Source organism: Pogona vitticeps, chromosome 6 (assembly GCF_051106095.1).
Source record: "Pogona vitticeps strain Pit_001003342236 chromosome 6, PviZW2.1, whole genome shotgun sequence".
In the NCBI taxonomy this organism is placed as follows: Eukaryota; Metazoa; Chordata; class Lepidosauria; order Squamata; family Agamidae; genus Pogona; species Pogona vitticeps.
This window is the reverse complement of record NC_135788.1, coordinates 48,948,132-48,971,958: the sequence shown is the minus strand read 5'-3', so window position 1 is coordinate 48,971,958 and position 23,827 is coordinate 48,948,132. Positions and strand designations below refer to the sequence as shown.

The 23,827-nt window shown below is 41.5% G+C and overlaps 2 protein-coding genes across 4 annotated transcripts; one reads left to right on the top strand and one right to left on the bottom strand.

Moving 5' to 3' along the window:
- Positions 1 to 3,897: 3,897 nt before the first annotated feature.
- METTL6 (methyltransferase 6, tRNA N3-cytidine) lies at positions 3,898 to 12,207 on the bottom strand. Of its 3 annotated transcripts, none has more exons than XM_020812700.3 (6): positions 12,049 to 12,207; positions 8,915 to 9,294; positions 6,634 to 6,768; positions 5,685 to 5,855; positions 5,264 to 5,405; positions 3,898 to 4,337 (listed from the first exon to the last, which is right to left on the bottom strand). In XM_020812700.3, exons 2-6 carry the CDS (start codon positions 9,209 to 9,211, stop codon positions 4,189 to 4,191), a joined length of 894 nt encoding a protein of 297 aa, XP_020668359.2. In that variant the 5' UTR covers positions 9,212 to 9,294; positions 12,049 to 12,207; the 3' UTR covers positions 3,898 to 4,188. The 3 variants fall into 3 exon arrangements, with proteins under 3 accessions (XP_020668359.2, XP_078233467.1, XP_020668361.3); XM_078377341.1 differs by having other exon boundaries at positions 8,915 to 9,429; positions 12,049 to 12,184; XM_020812702.3 differs by lacking the exon at positions 5,264 to 5,405.
- A 96-nt stretch (positions 12,208 to 12,303) lies between these two features.
- Positions 12,304 to 22,677, top strand: EAF1 (ELL associated factor 1). Its single transcript, XM_020812703.3, has 6 exons — positions 12,304 to 12,535; positions 14,449 to 14,543; positions 15,661 to 15,797; positions 16,489 to 16,658; positions 20,399 to 20,617; positions 22,426 to 22,677. The coding sequence occupies exons 1-6, from the start codon at positions 12,433 to 12,435 to the stop codon at positions 22,470 to 22,472; spliced, it is 771 nt and encodes a 256-aa protein (XP_020668362.2). The 5' UTR covers positions 12,304 to 12,432; the 3' UTR covers positions 22,473 to 22,677.
- The last annotated feature ends 1,150 nt before the right edge of the window (positions 22,678 to 23,827 follow it).

Genomic DNA, 23,827 nt, shown 5'->3' with positions numbered 1-23,827 from the left:
ACCTATTTCCTCTGCATGAGGGGTAAGAGAATGGTTGGAGTCACCAGTTCCCAAAGGGATGGCCCTAAAGCTTTACAATGTGTTGGCTAAGGGCCAAGAAACAAAGTGCAAGCATAGTGTAAGTGTTTTGTTTCTAAAGGTGAAAATAGAATATAATAAGGGTAACCCAATCCTTAGAGAAATAAATATCATCACTTTAATCCAGGCTTTTCTGACTGCTGAGATGCAGTCATTATGGTCTTATGAAAAGATAATTTAACAGCAGAAATGGGAGTTGGCATGCAATTACCCTTTCTTTCTGGATTTTCCCCTTTCTAACATCAGTTGCCATGTTATTTTTCCAGTCACTCTGTAATTAAAATCACAGTTCAGAATAGAAATGTTGAGAGCCAAGCCTAGGGTTACATAGGATGGAAGAGCAGGCAATTGATAGCTTAGAAAAACAGCTAGATTAGCCAGCTGTATGGAGTCTAACAGTAGCATTCTCAGTAGAATCAGAAGATATACATTAAGTTTGGAGCTTGAAACAAGTCCCCGGGGGGGGGGCACTACAACACCTTATCCAGTTCTAAGTGTTGGAGTCCTGAAAAGTAATTGTTTAAAGCTCTGATTATGTTGCAGCTCACTTTCAGATCCCTCACAGAGGCTGCTCGTGTGCCATCAAGTCAATTCTCAGGAGTTATCTAGATATAAGTTATTCAGAGGTGGTTTACTATTACCTTCTTCTGCAGGCATTTTGGGACCGTTTACTTTGCCCAGGCTACACAAGCAGGCTCTCCTCCTGGGAAGCATGAAGGAATTGAACTCCTGATCCCTGGCTTCACAGCCAGTTATTACTTCTCACTAAGCTATCCAGCTAGCACTTGTACATAAACACCCACATACTGTGAATGTTCCTATAAATATTATCAGTTGCTCAATATTCTTGCATTGCTCATTGGAAAAGGTGGCCCGATATTCACAACAACATTCTGCTGTGACACTCAATCCTTTCCTATTAACACCCTGCCTCTCTGTCCTCCATGTTGAGATGCCAGAATGCTGCAAATGAAGTTAAATATACTTGTGCTTATTAAAAGATTATGTATAAAAACTCATTCCCCTTTTTAAAAGCCATGTTCTGTCTTCCAGCATATCTGCAACAGGAGATGTGTTTGTTTTCCATTAAATATACTTCAGTGAATTCTCAAGGGCTTTCACAGCTGGGATCTGATGGTTGTTGTGGGTTTTTTGGGCTCTTTTGGCCGTGTTCTGAAGGTTGTTCTTCCTAACGTTTCGCCAATCTCTGTGGCCGGCATCTTCAGAGGACAGGAGTCAGAACTCTGTCTGTGCTCTGGTGCAGTTTGTTTGGATAGTTGATTATTTATAGCTGTGGTATCAGCTTTTGTCCTTTTCAGGAGATGGGTGATTGTGGTGATCAACATACTTTTTGTTGTGGGTGTATTGTTGTGATAAGAGGGAGAGATTATCTGTCACTGTGATTGATGGGTGTCATTAGCTGGTCTTTTGTGTGCAGTGGTCCTTGTAGCTGGGCAGATTTCGTTGACCTTTTGCAAGCGGTCTTTTTCCATGCTGGGAGCCAGGCTTTGTTGAGTTTTAATCTTTCTCACCACTGCAGAAGTACCGTATTTTTCGCACCATAAGATGCACTTTTTTCCTACAAAACAGGGGGGTGGAAAGTCTGTGCGTCTCTTGGAGCGAAGAAAAGAGATTATATTTTCCTGTTTTCTTCTCCTAAAAAATTGGTGCGTCTTATGGAAAGGTGCGTCTTATGGAGCGAAAAATACGGTATACCGGATACCTTGCAGTTGTGGCCAACACAGCATCCACACCAGAATCAAAGAACATGAGAGACACTGCACACTAAAACAACCGGAAAAATCGGCAGTAGCTGAACATGCCCTAAAACAAGCTGGACATGAAATTCTATTTCAAAATACTGAAGTACTGGACAACTTCAGCAATCATTATGTTCGTATGAACAGGAAAGCCACTGAAATCCACAAACACCAGCAGAGCTTCAACAAGTTCTTTTTTGTTGAACCATACTTCAGAGAACTTGAAAACAAATGTGGTTGTGTTGATACACTGTCCTGAATCCCAAACCTGCCCTGCTTTGTATTCAACTTCCCATCCTTGCAAAGATCTTCCAAACTGAAAATCCACGTTTCTTTTTTGAACAGTGAAATCAGCATATTTAATACTAGGGGAAAATATGGAGCTGTCACTGTTTCCCAGACTGATTCATGCACACAGCACCTTAGATATTAGCATGAACAGCACTAGCTGGAGAATCTAAAACAGCAACTCTATCACAGCTTTCTTTAATCAATGCTCTTCCTGTATTGGCCATTATACAAACAGAATGCCAAACAGACTTTTGTTCTGATCCAGCCCTGCTCTTCTTATGAGACATCTCATGACAGATTGCTTGTGATCAGAGCGGGGGGGGGTGCCCCCTAAAATGTTGACATGCAGCATCCTCACTCATACATGCCACTCATGCATTCCACAATTCCAATCTAGTGTTACAGCACAAATGCACCTATAGCAAAAGTCACCATCTGGACAATCTCACCTCAAACAGTAATATCTCTTTAACTTGTAGAGATACTAACCTTTCAAAGACAAAACTTCAAGCTGAATTAAAAGTGACTAGCATTTCTTCCAATGCTTTCTTTGTCCTAAATACAGCTTAGGCAAGGGTGAACTAGACTGGGCTGCTTCTTTTTCTCTGATTTATTATATTATATTTCTGTTCCTTTTTTATCAGCCTCTAAATTTTATTAGGGAAAATTAAATATGGGTTATATATGGCGTTCCTCTTCCAGAACATTGTGGTTCTGATCCAGACTGAGCTCCCCCACTTCTAGGAGCAGCTCTGAGGTCAGGATGGGGAACCGTTCCAGTGTCAAGCACTCCTTTGGGAAGGAGGCAAAGGTATCAGTGGGCAGAGAGAAAAGAGCAGATCATCTATTCAGAAATCTGATTGCTTGCAGTGAGATTCTAAAGCTACAATAAAGACTACATATGCACCTAGGGCCATACATTACCTGCTCCCATTCCAACAAATAAACTAACAAAAAACTTCCAGCAAACCTACTGACAGCTATGGATCATGCTAATTGCTAAGAAGCTTATAATTGTGTACATGTAATTGTGATTCTTTTCCAAGCCCAGGGAGTTCTTTCATGGACCGGGAAGAATGAATGTGGAGGTGGCTCCTGCTAGAGGCTCAAAAGAGGGTTGGCGACTTGCTCTTCCAAACTATGATGGATGCTTATATTTTTCAGTGCTTCTCCCCATGTCCTCCAATGTCTCTACATTCAACTAATCACTGCTCAAGCTTTCCAGTATGAACTGACCCAGGACTACAGAAAAAGCACAAGTCACAGTTCTTCTCGGTGGAGCCTAAAGAGGTAATTTTTTTGGCTATAGCTCTGTAAACCCCTCTGCCGGGAGTGGCCAAACTAGATAAGGGATACTACTATCTATAGTTCAAAGACATGCATTTTCTGTGCAATTTTTCTTGAAGCAACACAGGAAATAGAACCACAAATGCATACTCCTTACCAATTTAAAAAAAAAAAACACTCAGAAAAAAAGCGGAGCAGGCGAAGGTAAGGTTTCTCACAGTCTTGTTTGATTTCAAGGTAGGTTTTGACCTGTAGAACATTCACACAAGAATCAGACTATTTGGCAGAACTATATAGCAACTATTGCCAATAAGCTTCCATTACACCATCTATATTAATCTCTCTCATTGGTTAACATATCTTCTTCAAAACTGAAGGAGAGATGTATTGACTCAAACTAAGGCACGTTTCCATAGATTCACATGCACTTCACTTTCTAGAAATTAACTCCCAATGTTTAATCTTTCTTTGGATGATACAGTTCAAAGAAGAGACTATTTTAATTGTTCAGGAAGAATCACAAACATTTCATGGACTTTTCTCTTTTCAATGAACAATACAAAATGCTGTTATATGGTGCCACCTAATGAAAAAAATGTGAAGTGTAAGATCGTTGTAAGAAAGAAATGTAGGCTTTAAATTCTGGAAGATAGGGGAGAGAATTTACATATAGCCCCCTCAACATCCAGAAAAGGGACCATGTGATTTAGATAGCGTAATACCAAAACACAGCCGCTGACTTCATCAAACCAGTTACTTTTTGGGAAAAAAATCACATTTCTCTTTGAGGCTTTTGAAATTTGCTTTGGAGAAAAACCCTTGGCACACACAGGCCTTCCTTCTTGTTCACAGTTTCCCGCAGCACATATTCATTGACCACTTGCTCATATCCAACAGATAGGAAAAGTTCTGCCAAGAAGTCTGAAGGGAAGACAAAAAAAACAGCATTAAGTTCAGATAGATCCCAAATAGATAGGCTGCTGTTTTCAGATGAAACCTGTAAAAGCCTTTGAATGTTAATACCAGAGATGGATGCTTCTGGAAAATGTATTTCCAGTTGGCAGCCTGTAAATAATTTTTTTAAAAAACAAACAAACCAGCAGGTCCTAAAGGACATTTATTTATTCATTTAAAAATTCTTTCTGGTTTAAAGTATGAAAGTAATTAATGTGAGAAATCTCCTCCCATTCACTCAGGAATGCAAAGAAGCATGTGATCTAGTTTTTCTAACTGAACCCTCACTTGGTAAGTTCTTTCCTCAGATCTGATCAGTGGCCAAGTCTACAGGAACAATAACAGTTGAGACACATAGAAAAACAGGACAGAATTCATTCTACAGAAGGTATGATACCGGGCTATAGTTGATGAACTATAAATTAAGAACAACTAGCAAGGGGGGGAAGAATGCAAAAATGATTGTGAGTATACCTGCCAGATGCTTAGATGCTTGACTGGGTCATCCTAAGTCATTCAACTAACTGAGGCAGAACAGAAAATGATGCCTCCCTCCTTATCTTAGACCAGTCAAAGTATTCTGGCACCTGAAAATTTTTTATGAAGAAAATGCCATGTCCCTCCCCCACCCTCGCAGTAAAAATACAATCATAAAAAGTAAAATAGTTAAGAATGTGCTGTCATTTCATGGCATCTAAAATCTGTTGCCTTAAATGACAACCTCACTCTGACTACTGGTACAGCCAACCATTAATACAGCAAAGCATCATGCATAGAACAAATGCTGAATGACTGTTAAATCCTATGATTCACACTCAGTACAAAACCACACAGCAAATCAGACAATAGTTCAAGAAACCAAAGCATTAGCAAAAAAGAGCCAGTGGACTCACCCTCTGTGAAAAAGAATGATCTAGTTCCATCTTGCCTTACATAAAAGTTTTCTCCAAGCTTGTTAGCAGGCTTAAACCTCAGCATTGCATGATCGTAGAGACCATAATCTCTGAACAGCACACATTTGCCTGGTTTTAATATCTGCATGCAAATATGCAATGCATAAGTAATTTGGATTTGTATAACAAACATGCTACAATATAATAAAAATGAAACATTTTGTGTCACTGAGTGTTACTTGTTTGAAGTATGTTTCTTTTATAAAAATCAAACACAGTGATATTTTATTTTTGGATTAAAGCTGCTCTTCTGTCTCTGAATACTGCTCTCAGAGTTCCATCTCAATGTCAACTTTTAATTTTTTAAAAAATCTTTCCTATTAACATATTTCTATTGTTACTTAAGACATGCTTAACATACCTTATAAATGTTGCGCAAAACTAAGTGCATCTTCTCAGGGTGAATGGCAGAAAGGACAAATATTAACATTACAACATCTACAGATTCTGGTGGCACATTTTCCAAAAGGTCATCTCTAGTAAGGTCACACTGGAATACTTTGCATCTCTGAGCATCATATAAAGGGTTTTGCTATAAAGAGAAAATGTTGTCCTTTGAAAAATCTACAACCAAATGTTTGATTTTATTTCTAGGATTACATACTTTGAACATGCTATCAAAAAAGTAAGAAACAGAGAACAGTCCAATGTGTTGCCCTAATCTGAAAATTAGGATGCATATTTAGTAGACAACCTCACCTCATTGATTTTAAAATTACATTTTCAGAAAGGTCTTTGTTACTTGATAAGGATGGGCATAGAGTTACGTGGTGCTTAAATTCATGAACTCTACCCTCTTATTCCTCCCTTTGCCTCTACAAATCTGCTTCAGATGGCAGGGATACCTCCGCAATATATATGTGAGATGGCCCTGAACAAATGTAGGAGAAGGATGGGACTGGTGAATATCTCTACTCTACCTCTTTTCTCCAGCAAGGAGTCTCTACTGAACCTCTGTTCCTTTGCTGGCTTCCCCATTTTTGTAGAGTTTTTTTTTTTCATTTTAGAAGATTAAAATGCCTCTCCTAAGGCCTACTCACTGGCAATAAGAAAATTAAGTCAAAAAATATTGGCAATATTGGTCCTAGCTTTTGCCCCCATCACTGGCACATGCCCCTCAAACTTCCCTGAAACTGAATAAGGTTCTGAAAGAGGTTCCTCACTTTTGCACCATCTTAAGTATATGAAGAGCTACAAAACAGCAAGGAGAAGGGGATAAGGGCAGAACATCAGTGCTCACACATACCCCAGACCCACTTAAGCTTATCTGTTTTGTAGGCAAATGCCTAAATATGGCTTAGTACACCAACCTTTACGTATTCCACAGCTCGTGGAGAAAAATCACAGGCATAAGCAAAAATATTGTCATCGTCTTCTAAAAGTGGAAACAAACAGTTCCCGACACCACAACCTGCTTCCAAAATCGTCAGTTTTTGATCTGCAAACTGTATGGTGGAAAAACAACCACATTTGTTACATCCTTTCAAAGCAATATAAACTGTCAGTTATGAAACACAAAGAATTTTCAGACTCAAGGTCCAAGATTACATGTCAGTGTCCCCATCCCAGCAATCATTCATATAAACACAACAAAAAGAAACACACACACAGTGTGATTTTATGCCACATGATGCACATAATTGCTGTAATCTTCGATGCAAAGATCTGCTTTCAAGGCAAGTGAGGAAGAGGAAGGGTTGTCAGGTATGCCAAAAACTGTTTCCAGAGATTAAAACATCAGGTAAACAATTCAGGTTAGATTTACATGTCATATGGGAGGAAATTACAATTAAGGTATAGATGTTACTTTCTTTTGATAAGACAGGCAAAACTACCTACAAGTCCAATGCTCTGTTATTCAAGAATGCTGAACCACAGCTATCAGTTAACAGATCGTCACTGTTCCTAAATAATGATACAATGCAGAAGATTATAATCCAGCAAATTTCTTTGTGTAAACTGAATAGAGGATTTACACCACAGACCACTCTTTAATACACAGAGTTAGGAAAAGTTACTTTTTGGGTTACACTTTCCAGAGTATCCTAGCCAACATGCTCACTGACAGTTGCAATAAAAAAGGAACTTTTACAATCTCTGTTCATCTATATGTAGATCAGGATGAGACTTACTCCTGGAAAAAACAGAACTGATCAGATTATGAAAAAAGGATTTTCAAGATAACTTTGCTAATTTGCCTCTAATTCCACCTGATCCACCATGATCTTTTATTGATTATTCTCACTCTCTGTTCTTGTTTTGTAAACACAGGGTAGAGTGCATGAGGTTTCTTGCAATCCTCATATAAACACTTACCAAATCCTGCCTGCACCTGATTCAAAATCATGTACTCGCAAAACTATTCATTGCCTTAAACTTGAAGCTAAGAAACAGGATTGCTGTCCTGTTAATAAGAATATCATTGTAATACTCACCTACCCTCCAACTATTAAAAACAATGTTTTTATGCAGTCTTGAATCAGGTTTCTCTTAAACTGTTATATACTTTTGTTGCAGTAAAATGTGCTAGTCTTTCCCAAGCTGCCACACAATGCAATAAATGGGAATCCAAGCCCATTTGGGGATCCCACATTGAAGAAAAATGAAGCACCCACTATAATTGACCACACTGGTTCTTTCTCAGGTCCTGAATGAAGGATTTGTGCAAGGATTATAAAATACACCTTCCACAGTAAGTGAAAACCTTTTGTGAGAGAAGGATATCCTCATGTCTTGCCACAGAAACTGCAAAACCAGCATTATGGAACAAGTAAGGTCCATCTCCTTTGCCTGAAGCCTACTGAATTCATGCAAAAGTGTTACCTAACTCAGCATAGAACAAAGACTGTCTATGCCCTGCCAGCTGGCCAAAACATTTCTACAGTTTATCCATTTAGATCAGTGCTTTTCAACCTTGGTCCCCAGATGTTCTTGGACTACAACACCCAGAAATCCTGGCCAGCACAGCAAGTGGTGAAGGTTTCTGGGAGTTTTAGTCCAAGAATATCTGGGGACCCAAGGCTGGGAACCATTGAGCTAGAGAGTGTGTATCTAGATGGACATCACCTAGTAATATCAAAGGGACTAAGCAGCAAATCTGTCTCTTATGCCTTAACTGATTTTTAGTAAGTGAAAAGAGAGAAGATGTAATAGGAAGATGTAGGAACTTTACAAATGGAAGACAACAATGGGTGGATTTAGAGCTCAGTGTGCTACTTTTTAAAAGTAATTTGTTAGGTGCTGCTCATAGTTTTTGGAAAGTAACATATTACCAATGCTCATTATTAGAGGTGAATTATTCAATTATTTCTTAGTAGTGACTTCCTTTATTTAAAATTATTTTTTTATAAATCTTTCCAAAAAATTGAAAAATGGCTGCTATCACCCCAAATGACCCCCTAAAGTAACATTTTAGGAACAATGAGTAAATGATATAAGTTACCCCAATAAAATAGTTTTATCAGCCACTACATTAAGCAACCTGTAAGGCATTACCTACAACACATCACTTCCAACTCTCGCATGAACACCTACTAAAAGCCTAAACCAGGAGCAACCTTACCCTTTCTTGATATAACATATAAAACTCACCTTGCGGCAGGCTTTTAATTCTTCAAATTCTCTTGTTGTCCAGTGCCTGTCCTTGAAAAAGTTAGTACTGTTCCTTTTGTAAAATAAATCCCAATTTTTTTGTGCTTCTTTTTCAAGTTTCTGTTGCTTAAAGTCTGATACTAAGATCTGATCACTAGCTAGTTTTTCCTCTTCTTCAGGAGTAAGTATTCTGGTCTTTTGTCCTCTCTTTTGAAACACACCATCTTCACAACTTGGTATTATCATATCAAGCTGAGCCTCAGATGAGTCACTTTGCAGGTGTCTGGATTCATCCATTTCATTATAAAGGACACTGAAGTTTCAGAGTTACTTTATACCTTAATGACCATAATTGCTTGCCACACATTATCAGATGATCACTGGATTCAAGAGGACAATGAAAGAAAGGTCAGTATTCTGCAGCTTTCAGTGGGTGTGCTACTAAATAATAAAGCAGCCTTTGCAATGCATCCTTTTCTTCTTATGTCACCTTTAGTAAATATCCTGAAACAGATCTTCAGGCAAAAGTGGTGAGAGGGAAGCACATTGGCAAAGAGAACTGAAAAATGTCAATAGTGATGCATCCTTCCCAAGACAGGTTTTTATTTAGCAGTAGAGATGGAGATGTTTGTATTCATTTGCAAATACGAATTACCCTGGTCCCAGCTGCAACTAATGCAGGTCCAACCCCAGAACCAGCCCATCCACTCACATGCCACCAGCATTCTACTCTTTCCACCAATCATGGAAGTAGGTCCTCCATCTCCCTGTTCTGCTGGCCACTCAGCAGTTGTGTGGGGAGACTTGTCATCCTTCTCCCTGCCTGGAGTGGCCAGCTGAGCAGGAAGATGGAGGAGCTACTTCCTGTGATTGGCAGGAAGAGCAGGATGATGGCAGCGCGGTGGCATATGAGTGGACTGGCCAGTTCTCGGGGCTGGACTCACATTAGTTGCCATCTCTTTTTAGGAGTCTTTCCTGATCCAATATCTTCCATACATTTTGGACTATAAGTCATATAAATCCCAACCATTATGCAGTTCATGGGAGTTATAATCCAAATACACCTAGAAGGCACCACATGGGGGTACAATACTGTATACTGCTAAATGAAAATTAATCAATACCAGAGCAAAAAGTGTGCTGCTTATATACCACCCTATAGACCTTAAAGCATTCTCTGGGCAGTTTATAATTTAATTATGCAGGTTACACATTGCTGCCCCTCCATAAGCTGGGTACCCAATTTACTGACCTCAGAAGGATGGACGTCTGAGTGAACCTTGAGCCAGCTACTTGGGATTGAATCCAGGTGGTGAGCAGAGTTTTGGCTGCAATGTAGCAGTTTAACCACTGTGCCATGAGGCTCCAGAGACATATAGATTTTTATCTAAACACTTTCTACTCACTTCCACTCTAAGCTGTCATCTCTTTATAGATGTGGTAAATCCTGGCCACCCAAGCCAAATGCCAAACTGGATGGGTAGGAAGAAGTTCAAACAACTCAATATCAGACACATCTCAGTTTTGTGTGCAACATACACCCTAAGATATATGTGTTCAGGTAAAAGTGCACATATATGCTGGACATGCTTGCCCCCAACACTCTTGACCATCATCAGCAGATAAATCTGCATGGGGCTTTATTTATATTCACTTTAATATAAGTGAAATATAAGAGACTCTGTATTGTGCAAAGCTTTGTAGTTTAATTCAAATAAATGTGAGAAGCAGCCCTACACTGGCTTCCTAAATCAACATGAGATGGTTTGGGACTCTAGGACCAGTGCATGCAAGCAATCTGGAACTAGGCCTGTTCCTTTTACTCACATGCCTATATTCTATTCAAGCCTGAACAGAATATAGGTATGCTGTTACTATGTCCCATCGACCTGCTTGTTAGGCAATCTTACTATATTTTTTGAGATGTAAGATGTTCGAGGAGTACTTCAGCACCACCAACGTTGATTACCAGTTTTTCTTTCCCAACTAAAATAAACCCAATCCCACACCAAGTTTATTAAAACAGGACACAGGAAACAGACTATTCTGTTCTGAGCAACCTTTTGTGTTCTCTCTCTCTCTCTCTCTCTCTCTCTCTCTCTCTCTCTCTCCAGGATCATCTCATAGTCTTCTTGGAAGGGGTTGCAGCTTTGTGGTGCAGCCCTTCCTTTCATATACAGAAGGCCCAAACCTTGTACTCTGGTTCAAAAAGACCCTTGTTGCAATCCTTAGAAAGCCGCTGTCAGTCAATATTATACAATAGGAAGTTTGACATGTCTTGTTAAAAGACAGCAAGATCAGCCCAAAAAGCTTGCTGCCTGAGACAAAAGACTAAACAGCACCCCTCCCCAGGCTGTTTACAGAAAGGTGACTAGACTAGCAGTTGACTTTTTCTGCATCACTATTAAGGGGGGGGGGATATTCCACCACACCTGAGGCAGGGGACTAGTTCAGGGGCTCCAGCATAGGACGTATAGCATGCTGAGCTGTATTCATATATGGGAACAGCAAGAATACTCAGAAGGAGCAATTGGGAAGTTGCTACTGCTGTCCCATAACATTTGCCACCTAATGCTGTGGCCTCACTCTAACAGATGCCCTAGGGTTCCTAACAGCAATAACTGTGTGCCATCAAGTCAATTCTGACCTATGGCGACCCTTTGCAGGGTTTTCTAGGTAGAGAGAACTCGGAAGTGGTTCCCCATTCCCATCTTTTGGTGATCCCCTGGGACTGTGCAGCAAGGCTGACTCGCAGGAGGCACAGAGGGGAGTTGAACGCCCAACCTCGGGCTCTGCAACCAGAAACCTAACTCACTGAAGTATCCAGGCAGGCAGGTTCCTCCCTTGTGAGAAAATAAAATAGTGGCGGGTGTCCTGAAGAGACTGCCTTTTACTTGGCGCTGTAGCAGTGCACGTGTTTTGGATACAGAAGGTCTCATTCTGCTCAACCCGAGGCTTCTCCCGTTCTAAGGCTCCGAGCTGGGGGAAAAACACCGTTTTTGGTCTACAGAAGCCCCCGGATAACGGTCACGTGTCCGATCGGAAACTCTACACTGGGCTAAACAGACCTCAGGTTAATCTTGAGAGGTTCAGACGTGTGTGGTTCCACCACCTTAGAGCCACGAGTCACCCACCTACTCCCAGGCCCCTGTAAGGGACTCTGGACGTGTTCAGTGACCGTCCGTTCCGCCGCCCTTCAGCGCTCCCACGAGATCAGCCCTCGCCACTCGCCGGCCGATCCTCTTTCCCTCTCAGGGACGCTCTCCGGCTGGTTCCGCGGCCTCCTGCGGGCAGCTGCCAGCGAGGATTTCCGTTCCTGCCGGCCCTGCCAGCGAACTCTTACTTCCTGGGTCCCGCACGGAGGGCTTTCCGTGTGACACCGCCGCGCCGAGCCCGGAAGAGGCCGCTCGCGAAGCAGAGGCCGCGGGGAGGTGTGCGGGGCGGGGAGTGAAAGCCGGGCAGGTTCGCGGGCACCGCCGGTGTGTTGGCGGGGGCGGTTGGCGGGCACCGCCGGAGTCATGAACGGGGCGGCGAACCCGGCGCTGGACAAGGAGGAGCACCCTTTGCAGCTGGGCGAGAGCTTCGAGCGGCACCCCAAAACCTCCTTCCACACCATCCGCTGTGAGTGACCGGCAGGGGAGACGCTTTAGGAGACGAGGGCCGGCTCAGAGGAGCCACTTGGCCCCGACCCGGGTCCGCCCAGGCCCAGCCGGGCTTGTGTCCTCCGTTGGACCCGGGCAGCGCGAGCCGATGGATGGATGGATGGATGTTTACTCAGAAAACAGTTCCACGGAGTTCAGTGGGACTTAATCCCAAGGGACTGGGAGTACGTGTGCGGTTAGAATTGCATGTGCACTTATGTGCGAGTTTGCTCCACTGAACTCAGTAGGGTTTACTGTTGAGTAAACATGCGTAGGACTGTACTATCAAACACTCTGGAAAGGCGAAAGCCACCCTTGCTTTTCCCTCTTTATTCAAGACTTTACCTTTTTGTTGCTCTGGCTGGTGCTGTGTCCTTTTAAACAGTAGTTTCACATCCAGAAGCTGGGGAAGCTTCCTTTCATAAATTTCTGGGTGGGTCAGACTTTTGTTATGAACACAGGAGCAGGACAGCTGAAAATTTGGTAACTCTAGTGCAATTTATAAAGAGACTGGGACAGAGATAGTTTTCCTTTGCTCTTTCACTTTGGACTCCCAATGCTGAGATGCAGAAATCAGCAGTTTACAAAGGAGTAGTCCAACTAGTTTGCTGGAGAGGAATTTTTTAAAAAAAACAGTGTTAGCAGCTGAAATTTCTTTTGTTATGAAACTAAACATGCTTACTTGATCATTGCTGCAGATTAGTCAGCTGTAAAATACTGTATAAATATTTTAAATAAAATAAATAAAAGGGATAGCAGAGTCCAGTTAAAATTAGCTGGCGTCCCTTCCATTAAAACTTATGTATTATCCCGGGACAGATTTCAGTTGGACGGATGGATTTTCTTTTTTCAGCTCCAGATTAAAAATCTAACTGGAATCATATTCACACTTGACTTCCATTTATTTAGGTACAGTAGGGTGCCAGTCACGTCTTCCTGACAAAAGTCATGTGTTTCTAACAGCTGCTTGCAAGGCAGAATGAGCAGTTAATGTTGCCTGTTCTTTGCCCTCACTCCTGTATTAACAGTAGGTTGTAGACATCAGGATGCTTATTCCACAAGGTAAACTAAAAACAAAAACCATTGCCTATTAATTTCTATAAAAGTAAGAAACGGGTCTATCATGTAGGCTGGCAACTCTGTGTGGCAGAGTTAAATAGAACAGGCACAGCAATACTACTGTTCCATAGGTAGGCTCATGGCGGCATCTGTTTTTTCATGCTCCTCAAACAAGAGCAGGCAGCTTGTAGCCCCCAGACACTGTTGGACAGCAGCTCCCATCATCCCTCATCACTAGTTAGGCAGGCCAGACCTAATGGTGGTTGCAGTCCAGCAGCATGTGGAAGGCCATCCGATGCCCCCCTCAGTCCTAAAATAATACCAAGACAGTCAACTGGACGTAAACATGGAACATGTTTGACTGCCCAAATACATGAGGTTGGGTTATCATCTTTTAAAAAAACCTCAGCCTTGTAACTTTAGCAGCATTTTTGGCATGCCAAAATTAAGTAATTGTCACTTCCTGACACATCACACAGCTATTAAAAGTGCAAGAGATGGGACTAAGAAATATCAGTGTTCCTGATGTTTCTAACACTTTGCTCATACACTATTACTTGGAAAGCTACTGTACATTGAAATTGGAGGAGGCAGGGATGCAATGTACGTTGTACCATGACAACCTGTTTTTTTAATGTTGATTAAATGTCTTTTTCCTCTGAGCTCCAGCCTTCAAATCATATTTTGACATCCACACTGATAAACTGAAGGCCATGATGAAGAGCAGTGTACAGATGTTTTAAACAAATTATAGTAAAAAAGAAGGGCTGTGACTCAGACTGATGAAACTGTAAAACCAGATATATATTTAATGTCAGTTCTTGTCCTTTCCAGATGATTTTAAACCAGCATCTATAGACACATCTTGTGAGGGGGAGCTTCAAGTTGGTAAAGGAGATGAAGTCACTATTACATTGCCACATATCCCAGTAAGTTTACAGTTGTGTCAAAATGTAGATCTTGAATTATGCTGCTTATAACTTTTGCTTTGAACGTTGAATACATTGTAAGCACTGTGTGCTTTATAAGAACTGAAAACAATTTGTAAATGCTAGGGAGATCAGTGAGAACTAAACAGCTTTCCATGTTTGGTATCTTGTTCTGAAGGGTCAACAATACACCATGGGCGAAATCCTGTTGGCATACCTTGGCATGCCATAATCTGGACTGAGCACCAGAGGCATTTAATTTAAATTAATTAAAAGCTTCCTAGCCCCTCCGTTCAGGTTCTGAGGCTCCCCAAGGCCCCTTTTTTGCTTTCAGAAAGCCTTTGGGAGCCTCAGGATGGGATGATCCTTTTATAGTAAATAACCACCACTGGTGACGATCCAGTTGATTGGAGATGGGGGTATTCGTATACGAATATCCCCCCACAGGTGTCGATAATGAGGGTCTGGCCCTATGAGGCAGGACTGTACACTCACAATTCCGCTGATGCGAGCTCGATGGAGCCTTCCTATCACTCCGTATTCCGCAATGAATTAGCCACTCTGCAACCTGGCAGAGAGGCTCATCATCCCGCCTTCTGCCAGGACTAGCTAATCCATTGCGGACAGCATGCTACTCTGCATGCTTATGGATGGAACTCAACATTAAGGGAAGTGTGTACTCCCTGGGAGTAAGTTGTCATAACATGCTTTCCTGAGAGATATCAGTCTGGGCAATCAGATTAAGGTACTTCCGTAAATGATAAAATATATTTTTCTACCAAAGCATAAGGGCTTTCCTCCACTTCTGTATCTTCTGATGATCATTCACCAAACAAACCTAGAAGATACAGAGGTATGGGAGAGCCATTTATGCTCTGGTAGACAAACATATTTCACAATTTGTGGAAATACCACTTCTGATTGCAAAGCTGAGCATGTTGTCTGGTTGGACCTTTAAAGCTATGTCACGTCATTAAAGGAAACCTATCAAAGCATAAAACAGTTAGCTTGGAAATGAAGGATTAGATATATTATTTCCATTAAATAAGCTTTTCTTGGCATAAGCATATGCATTTATTTAGATTTAAATGTAATTTGTGCTTTTCTTGAATGTCAGGGTTCTACTCCTCCAATGACTGTGTTTAAAGGAAACAAAAGGCCATATCAGAAGGACTGTGTACTTATTATCAATCATGATACTGGGGAATATGTGCTTGAAAAACTAAGCAGCAGCATTCAAGTAAAGAAGACAAGGTAAAAATAGATGACTCAAATATGTGGGGCCACCTCATATATCGAAAAATGGCACATGGCACAATTGTCCCAAGATGGAAATTGTAGATTGTCAGTGAAATCCAGCTGACTCCACTGACAGAAGGCTACCATGAGTAGAACAGAGATGAATTTAGCTTCCTTCCCCATGGTCCCCCTATCCATATGGTCCCCTCCAGCCTATTCTGGAATGACTAATTTTTTTCTCCTCAATCAGCATCATAGAAAGAAAAATAAGCTAAACCCCTTTTTTCTGACATAACTGCCTTTTCCCGTAAGTAAGAAAACTTTTGAAACATGAGAAGCCATTCAGATACATTGTACTTCACGTCCTGTCTTAAATGTTACAGTGGAGACAGGACTGTGTGATGTGCTGTTTCTACATACATGAATTATCCCACAGACTGGATTGGTTTTTGAAATTAACAATTGAGGCAATGTTTTTATATTTTTAAAGACCTTTGATTTCCTTAGGATACCTCAGCATTTTTTTAATTCTCTTATTAAATCAGTGCTAAACTTGCATGGTTTCTGTATCAGTATTCTTTTTTTATGTGCTTTTGATTTCAGCTAATTTGGGATTTTACAGATTCTTTAGAAAGATTGGAAGGGAGCAAGGAAAAAAGAGAGGAGCTGAAGGCATCATTTCCCTTTTCCAAATATTTTGTTTCAGAGCTGAAGGCAGCAGTAAGATCCAGGCCCGGATAGAACAGCAGTCTGCCCGAGCCTCACAACCTTCTTCCACACAGTTCAGAGCACCTACAAAGCCAGCAGTTGGTCCCAAAACCTCCCCACCAAAAGACAATCCTTCACCAGAGCCTCAGTTAGATGATATTAAGAGAGGTATGGAAACCATCATATCCTTACATGGATTGTTTTGTAACTGTATTTACTTATCGACAGTGTTTGTATTCAATTATTGACAATCCCACCCATCAAGAAAGTATGCTGGGGCACTTAACAAAAGTTATGAAATAAAACAAGCATATAATGTAAACAGTGTCATGCATTGGTTAAAACAGTGCATTCAAACAACAAAAAGAATCAGAAATCAGGATAAAAGCACAAAACATAGTTGAGCTCAAATGCTTAATTGAAAACGTTCAATTTCATGGAGTTTAGTCTTTGCAACTTGCTTCAGAAAGAAGTATTAAGTTGTATTAATTTTGCTATGAATACTGTGACAGCATTCTCATTAGATCTGGTCTTAATAATCTGTTAGCATTTGCCTCCTGCAGAAGATCCTTGATAAGTGGTTCCCAGCCTTGGCTAACTCAGGTGTTCTTGGACTGTAATTCCCAAAAATCCTGGCCAGCACAGCTAGTGAAGAATGCTTCTGGGAGTTGCAGTCTAAGAACACCTGGGTTACCCCAAGGTTGGGAACTACTGTTTCAGATGTTAACCTGCATTTCATAGGTTGTAACTAGAGATGGGGGTATTCGTATATGACGAAGCTTGACGAAGCCAGCTCGACGAAGCCTTCCTATCATGCCATTGTCCACAGTAGATTAGCCACTACTGGCAGGAGGCGGGATAACAAGCCTCTCTGCCAGGGGTGGCAAATTCATTGCGGACAATGGCGCAATAGGAAAGCTCCGTCGAGCTCGGATCAGCGGCGGAATGATGAGTAGACAGTCTGACCCCATGGGGCTGGACTCTTGTTATTTCCACCTGTGGGGGGATATTCGTATATGAATCCCCCCCATCTCTAGTTGCAACCTTGAAGTCCCAATAATGGCAATGCAGGATGCTCTAGTAGTACTTCAGTGACCTTTTCCCTAGCTTTTCTTGAAATAATTTAATCACGTGATAATTCTAAACTGTCTGACTTCCTCTCAAATGCTTTTGAATGTGGCTAATGTTTCTGAATATATAGCACAATGATTGTGGATTACAATGATAACAGTAGTAAACTCTCTCTTATTTAATAACTGTGAATCTCATGGTTTGGAAGCATATTATATCGCCGTATTTGCCGGTGTATAAGATGACTTTTTTGGCCCCAAAAACATGCCTTCAAGTGGGGGGGGGGTCATCTTATATGCTGGGTGGACTTCAATTGGGCCAGGAAGGAGCCGCTGCCGCCACCATTGAGTGAGTGACACGAGGCCGCGCCGGCAGGGGAGGAAGGCAGGCAGGCAGGCGGTAGGTCCGGACGGAGGGAGGGAAGCAGAGCCGGCCATGCCTGAGCGGCCAGAGCCCGCCGCTCTACGCCACTGAGCCAGCTGCCTGCTTGCCTGTGTGCCGCTGGATAGCCGCTTTCCGTCTTCCTCCTCTTCCTCCTCCTCCTCCGCCCGCCCGGCCACTTCCCCTCTTTCTCGCCCTCCTCGCAGCTGAGCCAGCTGCCCGCTTGCCCGTGTGCCGCCAGAGAGCTGCTTCCCTTTCCCCTCCTCCTCCTCCACTGCCACCGCCCACCCAGCCGCTTCCCCTCCTCACCCTCCTCATTGCCGGCCATGGACTTCCAGGGTGGGCCCGGGCATAGCCCCGGGCAGTCGGCGGCGCTGCTGCAGCAGAGCCATCCATTCTATATTTTGAGTGGAAATGTTGGGGGGGGTCATCTTATACACCCAGTTGTCTTGTACGCCGGCAAATACGGTAGAATATATTAGCAGCCATGTTTTTAAAAAAACATTGTACTCATTTTTTTGGAATACAAGGGATTACGTCCAATTGTTAGTTCCAACTAGGGCAGACCCCTGAATGAATGGGATAGGTTAACACTTAAATAAATCATATTAATTCAAAAGGTCTACTCTAGGTGAGACCACCAACAAGATTTAGCCCAAGGTATCAGTGACAACAGTTTATTAAAAGCTGAAAGCCAGTACTCATTACCTAAGAAAAAGTCTCATTGGAGCTCACTTCTGGGTAGATATGTATAGGATTGCACTAATGTGTCCTTTAGCCTGACTGAACAGATGCATATATGCAGCTCGGCCATGGAGACAAAAAGCCACCAAAGAAAGAGTATCCCCCCGAGCAGCTCATGAATTGTTCAAGACTCCAGTAAACATTGCTGATAATGAATACATACAAACATCTTTGTTTTCCTGTGTTATAGTGAGCTGTTACAGTCAGCATAAATGTTAATAGCCTTTTTTGTACTGTGTTTTAAGAAAAATAAAGTTTTGAAGGAGTTTTAAAGCTGTTGCCTGTTGATCACAGCTTAGCTGTTGTTAAGGTGTAACACACTATAATATGGAAAGGCAGAGTACAAATATTGTCAATGAAGTACTTGTCATTATGTATATTCCATGAAACAGTAGCCTTTTAAAAGGGAATGTTGTAAGGAGAATATATTACCCCTACTACCATCATCATCAGTTGCTGTATATATTGCAGATATCTTATCACTATATACATTGCAGAAATTGACACTTTCTTTTGCATGTTTTTAACTCAGATATCCAGTACTTAAGTCTGTTATTTGTTCCTTTATCTATTGCAAAAAATACTGCACATGCAGATGTGATCACATTGTCTTTGTCAAATCCAGGTCTCATAAACGTTTCTGCAGAATTGTTTTTTTCTAAAAGTCAAACCTTCCTTTTAAGCCATTGTAGTGGTCAGAGCAGAATAAAATCCACCTTGCTTTTGTTTAAACAGTAGAAAGTGAGGAGAGTGCGCAATCCTGTTTTAGACTTCATTGTGTAATGTTCAGATTTCCTGATATGGTTAGTCAGTATATGGTAATTGCAGCTACTTACATTACTTGAGGCAGTAATAGAACTCGGTAAGCAGATATGTAGATATCAGTACTGTTAGGCAGTCCTTTCGGCACAGGCTCTTACAATTATGGGCTGAATATATCCCCTAGCCCAGTGGTTCTTAACCTTTTTGAAAGAAACGCCCCCTTGAGCCATTGAGGAAGTTATCATCGCCCCCCTCCCCGAGGTGATGATATCTTACCTACCTACCTACCTACCTACCTACCTACCTACCTACCTACCTACCTACCTACCTACCTACCTACCTACCTACCTACCTACCTACCTACCTACCTACCTACCTACCTACCTACCTACCTACCTACCTACCTACCTACCTACCTACCTTGTCTCCCTCCCCACCCGGGTGCCAGGCAGCGCTTCACAGGGCGAGGATGAGGACCCAAGAGACCCTTTCCTTCCACCCGATCCACACTCAGTGCTCCCCTAAAGGAGACAGGTGAGACGTGGCAGGTAGAAAGAGCTGGATCATCTGGCGGCAGCAGCAGCGCCGGATCTACTGCCAGCACTGCGGCTGCAGTCGCCTTCACAGGTTTGGCTCGCTCCAGCGCCCCCCTACCGCCCCCCTTCTGTTCTTTCACCCCCACACCGCCCCTTTTCATTCTACCACCCCCCTGAAAAATGAAATCGCCCCCTGGGGGGCATTATTGCCCACGTTAAGAACCACTGCGGCCTAGCCCAACTTTTTGTTAGGATTTTTCTAACACTTGAGACCAATCAATAAAAAACAGCCTTCAGTTAAATTATACAATGGTATCTGTATTTACCCAAATCTGCAAACAATCCTAGTATAATGAAGTCATTCATGTCCTGCAAGTTCATGCATTCTCTGTTAACTGACTCCTTTTGTCCTAGAGCTAAGAGCTGAGGTCGAAATTATTGAACAGATGAGTAGCAGTAGTGGCAGCAGCTCCTCAGATTCAGCAAGCTCTTCAGGGAGTGATGATGAAAGCTCTAGCAGTGGGAAGGATGAAGCTGCGCACCCTTCCCCTTCTCAGCAATACAACAATAGGAACTCGGTTGCTAATGGTACCAGCAGGCCACAGGGAAGCAATCAGCTCATGAACACACTCAGTAAGTACCTTCTATTCTGCAAGTACCTGTCACAGGCCATACATTTTCTAAAAGTTGCGTGCTACAGCCATGAAACAAAGGCCCAACATCCATTTTTAAAAGCAAAAACAGCCATAGATGAGGACAATTCAGAGCAGAGAAGCAGCGTGATAGTGATGTAATTCGGCCCTTTCTGGGTTTCTTTCCAATTTTTCCTCTCCCAGAGCTGGTTTTCGGTTCAGTTACTTGCGTTTGTATTTAATGAATAGTTATAACCATGTGTCAATGATTCAGAAAGTTGTCTCGCCATGTTTACATCTGCATAGGTAGAGGATGGTTGTTGTTTTAATGAAAATATGACTTGGTGTTATGGGGTTCCATCCCAATTATGTTGAGAGATTTATTCTAAAAATACCCTAGTAACTTTTTGGCTTTGTAGGTAGGATTTGGGAGGCAGAAATACAAATCCCCCCTGTCATCTGTTTTCCAATATCTGCTACTTCTTTATTTAAAAGGGAATTATGTTTCATAACCACAGTTAACCCAGATATCGTGGTCTCTTTTTGTACATGATAGTGAATCATATTATGTTGCAGAATTTTGAATTTTGACTAAAAATCTCTAGCTATTCAACAGAAGTGCAGGGACTTACAGAGCAGAATTAGCTTCAAGTATCATCTGGCACTTATAGTCTCAGTAATTCACTCTGAGATGTTGGTAAGAGAAAGAATAAAAAAGGTTTAATTTACTCACAGTTCTGAACAGATCAAAAACAGCATAATGTACAAACATTACTGATTAGAGCAGTGGGCCTCAGCATACTACTCTCACTACTTCCAGCAAATTCCCAGAATGCATCTAACATCACTCTAACTGGATCAATGTATTAACTGCCAGGAGACCAAAAAGAGAGGGAGAAAGACAATCTTAAGTAGAGAGGCATGACTCTCTTCAAAATCAGAGGCAAGGAAGGAACAACTGGTTACTGCTGGACTGATTGACGGTCACCTCAGGTCAGAAAGTTACCAAGCTCTATAATAACTGCAAATATTATGAACAATGTAAGCACTGGAAATAATTAAACAAGGAAGGATGGTGTAAGTCATGGTGTCGAAGGCCCTCCTTGCCCAGGGCACTATTTTACCTTAAAGCCAGTGAAGTATCTACAGTGGTGCCTCGCTTAATGATTACCTCGTTAAACGACGAAACCGCTTTACGATGAAGTTTTTGGGATCAGTATTGCGATCGCAAAATGATGTTCCTATGGGGAAAATTTGCTTAACGATGATCAGTTCCCTGCTTCAGGAACCGATTTTTCGCTAGAACATTTCAGAACAGCTGATCGACGGCTCTAAAATGGCCACCCGCTGTGCAAAATGGCTCCCCGCTGTACTTTAGGACGGATTCCTCGCTTTACAGGCACCGGAAAATGGCTGCCCTATGGAGGATCTTCACAAAACAAGCAGGTATTTTGCCCATTGGAACATTGAACCGGTTTTCAAGGCATTTCAATGGGTTTTTTAATATTGCTTGACGAAGATTTCGCTTAACAGCAATTTGAATGGAATGAATTATCCTTGTCAAGCGAGGCACCACTGTATTTTCAGAGAGAAACTGATCACAGCTTCTAGTGAATCTTAATTCAGTGATTACTGAGCACAGAGCTGTAGGCCTAGATACGAATAGAAACAAGACTATTAAAATAGAATAGTATGTTCTAAAATTGTTCCTTATTTTTTCTTTCCAATTTGCTTGAGGACAAATTCCGAAAATGTTCAGTGTGCAACCCAGTCAGAAAATAACAACTTTCTTTTTCTTTTAAAAAACAGGAAATGACTTGCAGTTGAGCGAATCTGGAAGTGACAGTGATGACTAGAATGAAGCTTCTCCTCTGCTTTACCAAGTGGTAAAAATTAAAGCAAGTAGAACATGGTCTGAAACACAACTACAATTTGTGTGACTTTGGGAGGGGGAAAGAACAACCTTACTGAAACAAAGTTTGTATTGTGTTAACTTTTGGTATGATATATGGATGATGTGTATATTCTTTAAAAGCTTTTAAATATATGTGAATATGCTAACATAGTGGTCTGGGTTCTTAAGTTTTGATATTCCATCAAATGTAAATAAGGGTAATTGTGGTATATTCTAAGAGGACTCTTGCTTTTAGGAGAGGTTCAGTGCCCTGGCAGTTGAAAAGGAAAAAGTGTCTATGAGTTAGGTATATCCTGGGTTTACCTTTTAAAAACCAAATAGGGAATTGAGTACAAATGTAAACGGAGGACATGATGCAAAGATGTACAATTATATCCGCATTTGTTAAGGTAATGGTGACTTATGCATTTACCACTTGATTGCTTTTGAAAGGTAAAAATTGCCTTCAGACAACAAAGTAAGAGGATAGCTAACTTTCCTTCCCCCGCCTTCCCTTTCAGGGAATGCACTATGCACCAAATGACTGAAAAGCATATATGAGTGGGCAGGATAGAATCTTTCATAGTCTAGTGAATTTTAGGGATTTACTTTTAAGACTAATGTTAAGGCATCACTGATGTCTTTTTATTCTTGCTAAATGATCATATGATGAACACTTTATAATTATTGAAGGAAAAGCCTTAAAAGTACATTTTATTGTATCTGCAGAGGAAATTATATGTCTAAATGAGTGTTGTTGCATGCACATGTCTTTTGACTTATGTGCATAGTAGAAACCACACTGGTCAGTGCTTTATATTTGCTTAAACACATGGCAAAACTGACCTGTTCTCAAGTGTTATTACTCTGTTGGAATCATATCTTCTTTTCCTAACATTTGGTAAAGATGACATAGGAATTGGGACGTTGTGGCTCTTAACATTTCAGAATTAGAAATTAATGTATCACCTTTTATGGAGTTCCAGAACAAAAGCAACCTGTAACATACAAGATTTTGCTTCTACATAGTGTTCAGCTTCATTTATCAAGCTATATGTGTCAGCAGAGAATACAGTAGAACCGTGGAATCTGCAGGATCAGTACCCGTGGTTTCACTTATCTGCTGCCTGAAAATATTACATGAAAAAAAATCAGAAATATGCATTTCCAAAGTGTATTGCCAGAGCTGACCACTAAAGAGAACCAGAGATTACATTATATATAGTGTTTCTATACCCACACTTTTCAGCATCCATGGGGTGGGGGGCTTGGAACCGATCACCTGCTGATACCACATTCCTATGGTTACGGCATTCC